Source organism: Cupressus sempervirens, chromosome 11 (genome assembly GCF_028749045.1).
Source record: "Cupressus sempervirens isolate cs-2001-9-10 chromosome 11, ASM2874904v1, whole genome shotgun sequence".
In the NCBI taxonomy this organism is placed as follows: domain Eukaryota; kingdom Viridiplantae; phylum Streptophyta; class Pinopsida; order Cupressales; family Cupressaceae; genus Cupressus; species Cupressus sempervirens.
Genome location: NC_143128.1, coordinates 416,295,951 through 416,308,528, shown reverse-complemented (window position 1 = coordinate 416,308,528; position 12,578 = coordinate 416,295,951). Strand labels below are relative to the sequence as shown.

The 12,578-nt window shown below is 34.7% G+C and overlaps 1 protein-coding gene across 2 annotated transcripts in view; it reads left to right on the top strand.

The window, feature by feature from the left end:
- Positions 1–12,578, top strand: part of DGS1 (dgd1 suppressor 1) — a 145,383-nt gene that overhangs the window by 44,449 nt on the left and 88,356 nt on the right. The window contains exons 2-4 of one of the 2 annotated variants that reach the window (XM_089808960.1): positions 6,061–6,160; positions 9,295–9,412; positions 9,506–9,709. In XM_089808960.1, coding sequence (XP_089665086.1) covers positions 9,302–9,412; positions 9,506–9,709 — 315 coding nt within the window. In that variant the 5' untranslated portion in view covers positions 6,061–6,160; positions 9,295–9,301. The remainder of the gene's footprint in view (positions 1–6,060; positions 6,161–9,294; positions 9,413–9,505; positions 9,710–12,578) is intronic. The other variant, XM_089808959.1, reaches the window with a different exon arrangement.

Genomic DNA, 12,578 nt, shown 5'->3' with positions numbered 1-12,578 from the left:
CAACGGTTGCAATTATGGCACGTGGAAATAGCGGATGCTAACCATCTTCGAATATCGTGATAGCGATAAGGTGGTTTTGGTCCACAACAATCTTCTTAGCAGAGGTCCTCTACTCCAACTTCAAAAGGCTCTGGGAAAAAGAACATTCAATGCAACTATTGCCCCAAGTATGTGCACATGAAGGTTGAATGTCAGAAGTGCTTAGCTGCCCTATATAAGCAATCTGGTTCGCAACCCACAACGAACAGTGCAGAGCACTCTAAGCAGACAAAATCTGCCTTTTACGCTTTTTTGACAGCTTCATGCTCTAGATAGATTAACCATTAAGGGAGGGTATTACGATAATAAAGAGTTTCTATTATTGCTGTTTGGTATCTAATGGTTATCTATTGTAATCTTCTGTAAATATTAGAATGTTTTTAATATTTCGTTTTCTGTTTCTAGAATAGAATCTTTCTATTCTTTATGATTTTTTCTTAAGGAAACATTGTTTTGTCTCTTGTATAAATTGATCTCTTGATCATTGTTAATATCAAGCAAATATTTTCCAATTACTTCGTAATAATTCCTATGGGGGATTATACTAGCATTGCTGGAGCACTTGAGAGCTTGTTACAGTGGTTACATGTTGCATTCATGACTGTGTTTGTCATTGATGTCAACATACTGATTATTTTGTGAAGACTGCCAGAGCAATAGATAGAGATAGAGACTATACAATTCGAGGATCGAAGATGAGATCAAGCGGAGTTGAGGACATCTTCTACAGAGTGTCCTAATGATGTGGCTAAGAGCGCATGCAAAAAGTCGAAGACTGGTAACAGTTATTTGACATTTACAAAAGATAATTTACAGACAGAGTTCCCGAGAAGTGGTTTCTGGTAATCGGGTTATATCTCCTGAAAGGGATAGAATCTAATTATGTGAAGTTAGATAGAGGTAGAAGACATCTTGATGATGACGTCAGTGAATGTGCGAAGTCTGAGGTTGCACGTGTAAAAGATTTGTAAAGACTGTGAGTCGAGAGTGATATATAATTATGAAAAGATGTAATGTAGCGTGTGTTGTTTTATCTTGACGAAGTCCTATTGTAATTGTAAATTGGGAAAGCCTCAAGGCCGATTCAATGAATTATTTTGAGGACTTGGTATAAAGGAAAGTTATTTTCCTTGTGATGATAAAAGAGAGAAGTATGTATGAAATGCTTTTGAAATAGATGATGAATTGTAAGTGCGAGTTACATGCAAGTAAGCAATCTAAGGGATTATTGTGATGCGAGTTTGTGGATCTGGTAACAGAGACACAGTGTATGAGCGCGGTGCTTATATTTGGCAAAGATTACTAGTGGACAATTGATCAATTGTTATTGTTCCAAAAGGAATAATACAAAGGCCAGTTGGACAGTAAGTTCGGTGGTCTTGCCCCTGAAGCTAATTGGATAGTGGGTCCTTTTGCTTTCTACAACTCCTAACAAGGATTCAAAGACTCCTAAGAAGGACTGATACGTAGTGAATGCATTTCATTGGCTTCTAACAGAGTCCATCCTCTCACAAGGAACTTATATATTAGTACATTATTTTGTGGTCACCATCCCCACCGGGGTTTTCGCTCTGATCAAGGGTTTCCCTATTTAACATATTTGGTGTTGTTGTGTATGATTATCTTCTTATGGTTGCTGTTTATATTGATCACATGTTTGAGAATTAATAAGGGCAATAAAAGTTGTATTGATCAGATAACTGATTCACCCCCCCCAGTTATCTTGGTGGACTTTACTTTCTAACATTAATGTCTAGAAATTGACAAGTTTAGCATCATAATAGACCTATCAATTAGGGAACTCATTGCAAACACAATAAGAAACCGTTCAAACACCCATTGTGTGCCTCTAACAATATTTATAGGTGCTGTGAAAGTGTCCCCCCTTTCATGCTTAGAATTGATGACTTAGACCTTTAGATACAGGCCTCTTAAATATCTACACCAACTCTGTAGACTTTGGCAACGAAATTTCTCCTCTTCGTAAATGTTAAATTAATCTCCAAAATTAATAACGTTTCTTCAACGTATATTGCGTCCCTAAGTTGTAAAGCTTCTGCAAATTCTGTTATAAAATCAGATTTTGATAATACCCTTAGCTTGCTGTAGATGATCTTCTTATTATTCTGCCTGTATGAGGAGTTATCAGAATTTAAATGCTAGTCTGAAAACTTGTTTATCTCTGCAGTACTTTGTATAGGGCAGTATGTTCTAAGGAGCAGACTTCAATGTTTTTGTGTGTCCTTAGACTACAATAACACCCACCCCTTATACCAAGACCAAAGGGCATGTCCCTTAAAGGGACATGACCCTCTCTAGGTCGGCCCATACAATACTTTTATAAATTGATGCCTATGAAGGAGATAACAAGAATGTTAACTAACATAACAATTAGTTATGGTTAGTACATAACAGGTTTACTCCAAGGATTGCTGCCCTATTTATTTGTCAAGTGTAGTATATATAAAATGCCTTCGTATGGTATAAGGGGAGAAGATTAAGGTGTGGTCTGCAGTTCTCAGACCAGTATGAATATCACTGTTAATATTTAACATAAGTCACAAGGTTCGAATTCAAATTCAAGTTCGTCAATCATAAAAGTCAGATGAATTTGGCAAGGGTAAAAATTTGGAAAACATTGACATTAAATTGAACTTATATAAATTTATTTATTTTTAAATATTAGTAATATATCCACAAAATTGTCAAAATAGTTTGACATTGTTCAATATTATTTTAAAATAAAAATAATATTATTATGAATAACAATATTATATTGAATATCATAAAATTTGGATGAAGTTCGGAATGGGTAAAAATTCGCTGAAATTCAAACTTAATGTTTTATGCCAAAACTGAAGATAAGCAGCAAAACAAAAAGAATGAACAATAAGACACAATAATTATCTTGGGAGTTCCCTCCAACTCGAGGGAGACAAACCCAGCAACAAAAACATATTGCTTATACTAAATGAAAGAGTAGAAGATGGATTTACAATTTGTTTTAATAGTAGGGTAAACTTCTAGTATCATGATAGCACCTCTTTAGATGTAAATATACAGACAATCAAAGGATATCAAACTGTTTTCATATGAATTCCTCCTGGAAGAACATATAAATTTTTATCAACCCTTCATTGTCTTTCTGTTACAAAGTGAAGACTTTGCTGTCTTGAGTCTTCTTTGCATTGCTGTCTTGAATCATATATATATATATATATATATTTCTAATACAGGAGAAAAAGATAACTCCCACAGTTATAACATCAACAATGAATATTTGAACTAAAGCAAATTTTGTTTTTTAATGTTAAAGATCTTATTGAAATTTTGCAATAATTGTTTCCTGCACTTAATTATACAATGTTTATCAATGGACGTGGGTTTGGCCCGGACAAGCCAGCCTGCTTGGATTCGAACCTTATCTGAACTCACATGCGAATTGGATCCGAACCCGGAACTGTATCGGATCTTGTCCAAACCAGGGTCCAGACAGGCGAGCCAGAATTCATAGATTTTATTCATTTTTCAAGGATATCTATAGTAACAAGGCTTTGGAAATGGTGCAGCAAGCTTGAGTTCTGTATTTGGAATTGGAAGCATTTAATAATGAATGTAAGCATGTATAGAGTAATTTTGTAAGACAACTGGAGGGAAATGAAAGAGAAGGTTTGGATGCCTCTTCTTTGGTGCCTCCAAAGTTTTTGATCTCTATAAAATATAGGGTTCAACTATACTAAAAGGAAGCAATCAACAACAGGAAGTTTGTCAACTATACTAAAAGGAAGCAATCAACAACAAGAAGTTTGGAGGTAAAAATTGTAGGTTGTTCTAAAAACTTGCATGAGGAAGAATGTGATAAATTAAGCTGCCAAGAGCAGAGGAAAAGAAGAGAAATTAGAAGACTTTTGGAGGTTCTCAAGGCAGCCAAAAGAGCTGTCGAATGAAGTTGAAAATGAGATCTTAAAAGGTGAGTGAAGCCATGAAGATTTGAATATTTGAAGGCATGAAGTGCTTAGAAACCTTCTAAATTTTTTCTATTGTTGAAATCTTCCATGTATGGAATTGTTCTTGAGGAATTTTGCTCTTTGAATGTATATATATGAAAATGATTAGAAATATATGTTTTTATTTCTGTTGCAATATGCACGTTAATGTGGGTTGTATGATATGTTTAGGCTTTAAGATTGGGCAGTTTGATAAAGATTGCTATGAAAGGCATAGGTCTAATGCAAACATATTGTAAATTATTCATTGAAATTGTTTTAAGTTACAAGGATTGGTGCAGCCTTAAATCTTATAGACCATTCAAAAATGTGCAAACCTTAAATATTGACAAGTGGTGGATTCTACAATTCGCAATGTAGGATCTTGTTGGAGCTCAATGTTTTGTGGTGCAATTGATTTCAATGGAAAGGTTCACATTATTGCAAGATACTTTAACTATCATGAGTAATGTGGAATCTTGGCTAGCTAAAGGTGGTCCTAGAATGTTCATTTTGGTTAGTGTTCACAAGCAAGTGCTCAGGTAATCTCCTTTCAAGGAATGGGCCCTTGTGAGATAATATGGTCAGTTGCACAATGATGATGGTGATGAGGAGTTCAAAAATCCTTTAACCTAATGTCAACCTCAGAAAATCTGAACTCTTTCCAACTGAAGTGCCTTTGCAATCCATGTATTCTTATCAATTGAAGTGCCTTGAAAAGAAGTAGCGAGTTAAAAACAGATAAAGATATACATAATTTATATGTTTATCCCAAGCAGGAGAAATCGAGAATTGCTTTTCCAGAATTTGTTGGAACAACATATTATTGAGATAGTCCTTGCGAAAGCCAAAAAGTTGAACCTTCATGAGAGTGAGTGTGGAAAACAAAATATTTTAATTGTCCTCCCAGCCATTAGATTAACATATATTCGCTTATAAGTCTATAATGGGTTCAAGACTCCAGTCTGTCATGCTGCAGCAAGTTGACATTATTCTGATATAAACATTCTCTGATGTTTGTTATTCACTTCCATACAAATAGAGGGCCCCAAAAAATCAGATGCATCCACAAACCCCCTTCCAGGTGTACCAATCAATAAAACCAAAATTTTCTTGTGAGCACTTTCCAACAAACAGGCATGTATATAAGTAAAGAAGATGAAACCCTGATCCTTTACCCTTTTTTTGCCTCTTGCCAATATTGCAAAGATATTATAACCAGTTTTGTTTCCATATACGCTATCTATATTTTTAGTCATTTCTGTTTTTCATGTTTGTCCATGTTTCTCCTTCTCGGGGTGCATATTTTTGGTGCTTTCAGTTTGAGTTGAAGAATTTCAAAGCTAAAAGCTACTGTTGAAAAATATATCTATTCAACAGTAGGTATGCTCATGGTCTCTTGCAGTATATGAGAGGGATATTGTCGAAGAACATTTAGGAACCAGCTCTATACTATTTGAATAATTGTAACTGCAATTTGCTATCACATTTTAGATACAGTTCTATGGTTAAGTTTTCAAGTTGAGGAGTGAATCTGTTTTATAGCACAATTGTTCAGCCATGCAAACTTTTTGGTTGTGGATGCAATATTCACATTGTTTTTATGACTCGAATTATATGGTATCCAATGGAATGAATCCTTTTTTCTATTCCTGACATTCTAATGTTGTGTATCTATTTTGCATCTTGCATTTTCTGCTTTTCTTCATATGTTCATTTTTTGCTTCCCCCGTGATTACTAGATGCCTGTGCTTGGCTCACTGGCATTTACATCTATCCTCTACTTGACTATCTGTTATATTGACACAATTGGAGACTCTTTACCCAAAGGATTCACAGATGGTGGCTAATGGAATGGGCCCTCTCTTCTATCCCTGACATTATAATTTTGTGTATGTTGTTTGCATCTTGCAGTTTCTGCTTCCCTTCAGATGTTCATTTTTTTCTTTTGTTGTGATCACTAAATGGATGTGCTTCACTCTGCCACTGGAATTCACCTTATCTGACTCCCTTACTATCTGTTATACTGACACAGTTGGGAGACTCCATTACCAAAGGATTTACGTATTGGTCAATGTCAACGAAGAGTGTCAACATATATTTTGATGTTTTCCTTCTGGAAGTTCATCATCACAGTATGTTCTTACCAACCATATCTAAATCTCTTTTGTAAATATGCAAAGAAGTGTAGATTGGTGTGTTAGTTTCTTTGATTAAGAAAGTGATAAAATGGATAAATACAAGTTGACATTTCTGTCAGATCACTATATATATTGTATTCTAGGATCTGTGTAGAAGTAGGTTATATTTGCTGTTCTATCATGTGGTAGGATTCTGAGTCAAATATGAATAGAAACACTCAGACCAGCATCTTAAATATTCAATCTGCCCAAAACAAAGAGATCAGTTTCAAGAATTTGCTGATTGTTGTTTCAACTTTCATCAATGAATCTCCCTAGGTTGGTGAACATTCATGTGGTAACAAGAGCATTGTGCCTATGAAAAATACAATCAACCACAACTGCATTATTTATAAAACCTACAGACTATTTACATTCGTTGCACCCTAGATATCACAAAAAGGCCTGGATATGATCTCAGTTTAATAAATGCTAATGGGTACAATACCTTGTTTGAAATGTGTGCAAAAGATTATATTTTAGCGAAACTGGAACCCTGCAATTTCTAAACCTTTCTCATAAGCTATAGCTATCCATTTTCCATGCAATAACATGGAAGTGGTCTTTCTAGATTTTAAGAGTGCCAATTTATTTGGGTGATCTAGCTCCCACCTAGAATGGTAGATCAAAACTATAAAGCCACATTATTTCTGGCATTCTTGGTTTTTTGTTAAGTCGCAAGGTTTGAGTTCGAGTTGAGTTCGGCAACTATGAAGTTCGGATAAAGTTCGGTAGAGTGAAAAATTTCGAAAAACAATCAACATTAAATTTGCCTTATATAATTTTCAAAAACATATTAGTATATCCAATAAATTATCAAAATAGTTTATCGATACAAAATGATCAATAAAACTATTAGTGATTTAACATACCAAATAATGAATACTAATATATATATATATATATATATATATATATATATATATATATATATATATATATATATATATATATATATATATATATATATATATATATATATATAAAGTAATCTTAACAATAAATAAAAATAATAATGAATGAACATACAAACTAATAAATATTAATATTATAGTGAATAAAAATGTGTCTTTTGTTTTAAAACAAATATCTGGGGCGACCAATCAATAAAATAAAAACAATTAATGATAGGTATGACCCACCTGGCGCTTATCACAGTCAAGAAAATAGCACATGTATAGAATGTGAGCATTTTTCTTTGTAAATGAAATAATGTAATAAAAAATTTACAAAGGCAATTTTAGGTTTCCCCATCGTTCTAAAAGACCAAATGCAAATGACCTAAGGCTAAGAAATTTTTGCATTGAGTTGCAATGGTTAAACTCAATTTTCTACCTTTTATACTCCTTTTCTTTCTTGTTGGTTTGGGAAAAGAAGCCTGTGCAGTTAGACATTATGTTAATGGGTGTTCTGCTTGGAGAATGAGCGTTGAGAGTAACAATGCCAGGGGCTGGAAAGTGGTGCCTAGCTGTTACATTTCGAACATGGGGAAATACATGAGAGGAGGACAATACCTCCTCGATTTCAAAGTAGTCCTTGAAGAAACTTTGGCTTACAATCATAAAAGCCATTCCTGCTAACAAAAACTGCTCGCTTTGGATCCGCTCTTGCCTTTGCAAAAATGTGACAATTGCTTTTTCGGTCATATGAATTTAAGCCGAATTTCAATGAAGTTTATTCATTTTTATGAATTCGCCAAAATTCGACCTCAAAGCCAAAAATTCGACAAACTCTGTGACTTAGGCATTTTGTATTGAGAAGTTAGAGGATTTGAAAGTGCTCATAAAAACCTTCTCCTAATTTCCTTTGAGTCGTATATTGTTCTAATATTATTTAAATGAAAGGATAATTCTGTTAGCTGACTATTTAAAAATATCAAAGATTTTTTTGGATATTTGATGATTCTATCTAGTCTAATTGTGATATTGCTATCAAGATTTAATTGTGTAGTTTGAGTCAAACTCATTAACCCATATTTCATGAGTAGTGATTCAACACGAATCCATCTCTCATGAGAATAAATGGAACACTTCAGCACTCATTCGATGTAGGTGATGCTCACAGAGGTGAAGCACCGGGACTTCCCGGGAGGTCACCTATCCCAGTACTGCTCCAGCTCGAGCGTGCTTAATGATAGTCTAGTTTTGCATTGATGCATCTTATAACCTCTGGAACTTTACCATCTCAATACCCATCCCAATCTTGGACAAGGTTTTCAATATTATCTATGTCATCTTTTAGTGTAATATTGGGGCCTTCTAATTCTAATATATAATTTTTTACTATTTAACTTTGCCTTCTCTTACTTCGTCTATGCCACCAAAACTTGTCTGTCCTTACATATTAATTGGGAAACAATGTCACTTATTTGCTATTCTTTCAATGAAGTATATTGTCTTTACTTTTCTGCCATTTATCGAGGATAAATAGTAAATAATGTACTTCAAGTTAATTCTTGGTCTCACTTGGTCTTTATTCAACTTAGCGCAATGAACAACAGAATCTTCATGTTCATTGCATTAATTGAGGTCTATATATTTTTATTATGGATGTTCCATGGAGATTTTGTAGAGTGCTATGTATTGTTTTTCCCAGACATAGGAGTTTGCCTCGAGTATCCTATATAATGATTGACACCGGGAGAACCCATGGTTTTCTTTGCTCTATTTAGATTTGATCTTAAACATTCGAATGTTGGTGTTTTTGTTTTGCTTAGTTTACATTTAGTTTTAGGAGGCTTTTTTGAATTAATATATGACGAAAAATTTAATCTTTTTGTCTTTTTTATTAATTAGGCCAGAATACTTAACATGCCGAATTTAGATTTAAATTTTTTTTTTTTTGGGTTGAAGTTACATCTCTTAACAGATCTTGTATTATGCCTTATTATATACTTAGGAACAATCTAGCATCCAAATCACTAAATAATTACAATAGTCTTCTTCATGGACATTAATGCTTAAAGGCCATTTAGACATGAGAGTTATTCACCCTATATATCAATGAGTTTATGAACATATTAGCATATAAATATGAGAGGTTTGCATGGAGCTGATTCTTACAAGTGTCTCTTCTGACTTGATTTACAGATCGTTGATGGATATTGTAGATAAAGTAAATGAGCTATGTGAGGAAATATCAGAACAAGTTTTATCAAGCTTGCATGATGTGCAAAAAAACTTACATTTTTGGCAGACTCGTGCAAAGGTTTATGATTCCACAAACATATTAGCTTCTCCATTTGGTGTACATAAATAATTTTTTTTAATCAATTATATGTGGCTTGTTTTGAATTGTCAGGGAACAGATGCCGAGAAATTGCATTTTATGGTTTTTGAGAGAGGGCCGTGGGCATTCTTTGAAGGAACAGCACAAATAATATGTGGATTAGTTATCAAGGGTTCTCCTGTGAAGCATCTCACTCTTGTTGCTGCTTCTCAAATTTCAAAAAGAGTTGCAGAGCTGACAACAATACAATGCTATCTTGCAACTTTTCTTGCTCAGGTTTTCAGAAAATTTCTTTCAATTTATATGGATTTGATTCACTCTTTAAATGCTGCAAAATATATTCCATATGTGCTATTTTCTTGTTCTGTTTATTATCATTTTGCTGTATCTACATTGTCTCTGTCTACTTGTGCCTCTTTTGTTGTTCTGGCTGGTTTGACTATTCTTTAATGATTTTTGTCCATGGCATGCTCTAAAGTCTTTTGATGTTTTTCATTTTTCTGTCTCATGTCATCCTTCAAGAATTTATACTATGCAATTTATTTTTTTGATGGGTAATGACCTGAAGCCTATTTGTTGGAATTAATTATTATTATGTGTTGAGATTAATTATTATTATTTGTTAAGCTCAAGTAGACTTGAACCCAAAAACTCCTACATGTGCGGCTCACAACTTATCGTTGTGTTATAGGTTGTTACCTATACTACGTTAATGATTGATAACATTGAATATTATACTATCGAAAAAGGCAACAGTTCAGCAATTACCGATGTTGCCGGATTCGTCCCTTGCTGCCCGGATTTGGGTCCGGGTTTGCACGGGTCCAGATTCGTCCTCGGGTTTGCTGCGGGTCCGGGCAGGGTCCTTAGTTTTGACTGTGGATTCGTCCAGGTCCCTGCTAGAGCGAACCCACAACGAACCTGGGGCTAAAACAACTTTAAAGAGTGTGTTTTTTTAATTGTTTTCTTATGCAACTCTCAAAGGAACTTAATAAAAAACATTTCACTCATCTAATCCCTTGTGTCAATGAGGAGGACAATGATATAACAGCATATGGGACTAGTGGAACCAGTTTGGGTTCCAATGATGAAGATCTAGATATAGTTGCAGTTGGGGATGAACCCATTAATCCCTCATTTTATGATGATCCATTTGACCCTTGAAGGGCATTTGATACTATGATTATTGATAAATCACTAAAAATTTGTCATCTATCATCATGTTTCAAACTTTATTATTTGATGAGCTAGTCTTTGTTTTGCAATTTAGTAATTCAATGTATTATTTGATGAACTAGTCTATGTTTTGCAATTTCATTTTGCAATTTAGTAATTCAATGTATAATTTTCTTTACAATCATGAAGATAGATTAATGAGCGAGTATTTAATGTTTTTAGATTTAGGTAAAAACAGGTTTTGAAGGGACCCGAAACCCTTTGGCATTTGGCATTGATCAATGATCAAGCAATAATTGTTCATATTGTGAAATGACTTTGTTTTGCAACTATGCATGTTTCTCTTCTGTGTGTGTGTGTGTGTATATATATATATATATATATATATATATATATATATATATATATATATATATATATATATATATATATACTCACAAACCCACCCATGAACCTAAACCCCGAACCTGAAGCCGTCCCCGAACCCGAATCAGCAACTTAGGCAATTACATTTTGGTGATTGATTTTAACAGCCGCTTCATTATATGAATTAATAAAATGAAACAGCTAGCCCAGAACTCTCAGCTAGGAATAACACTTCGTATTGATTCTGAAAACTGATTTTCACTGTCAGACATTTTGATCCTTAGGTTCTTACCCTTAATGGGGCCTTTCTAGGATTCTCCTTGTAGAACTATCTTTGTTATCTGGCATACTCTTGAGTCCCATAAACCTACTTTTGGTTATCCATTGACATTAATATTATTCTTTCTATCTTTTTCCTCATCCACCGTTATTTCCACCTCAGCCTGATGGAATCTATATGAGTGCAAACAAATAAGTGTGAAGCATCAGAAATATGTAGTGATCTTAATGACGGTAATGCACAAGTGAGAAACATAGCAGCTGCCAATGAGTTCAATGCCCAATATTCAGCATGTTAAATGCAACATTTCCTTGGGCTAAAGAAAGTGTTCAAATGAAGTCTCAACCAGTGATGACCTGAACAATCTTGATAAGTGATCATTGAATACTGAAATCTAGCAAGAATGGTACGCTTTTAAACGCTTTTATCCTTGAAGGTTTCCCCGTACATGAAATACTGTACATCTTGGGCTCCTGGCTAAGGCGATCGTTCCTCCATGCTGTACCAATGCTGCAATTCTCTCCGTATGGTTTAGATTAACCATTTTGGTGTCCTCATGGGGATGGTCGTCAACTGTGGGTAGATCCTCCTGGTCGTCCTCATCATCGGATATGACTTGAATGTAGTGTATTTTCCCTTTACCGAGGCATCTGTGCTCAGGCTCCCACAGTCCCTTGCAATTGAAGCATAATTTCGTCCTTCGTAGCTCTTGTCTGGTAGCTTTGTCCAATGAAGGCTTCTTTGACAGAGGTTTGTTATCTTTGTCCCTTGGAAGCACTGACAGTTTGGAGTGTGGGTAACCTCAAGAGGATGATGTCAATGATGATGCTATGCTTCGTGCCTTTTTTATAGCCTCTGAAAGGGTAGCATGATTGAAACTTTTTACCCAACCCCTTAGTGGTTCTGTCAGTCCGTCCACGAAGACCACTATCCATCTCCTTTTAGAAATGTCCGCGACCAAAACAAAGAGTTTATGAAATTCTGTAATGTACTGGTCAACCGATCTAGTTTGCCTCAGTTGTACCAATTCTTTGAAATTAAGTTCTGGATCTTTACCATCAAATCGATCTATCAATCCTTCAATGAATTGCGCATAAGTATTTATTTGGTCATGCCCAAGTGTTCATGCTACCATTCATGCATCACTCCCTCCAAGTGTAGTGCTGCAACTTTGATTACTTCTTCTTCTGGCACTGGATTAAGTTGGAAGTAAGTATCGACCTTCATTACCCAGGCTTGAGCAGATATGGATCCGAATCCGTCAAATGGTGACAAATTTACCTTACTCAACTTTCTTCTGAGCTCATCATTAAAATATCCTCG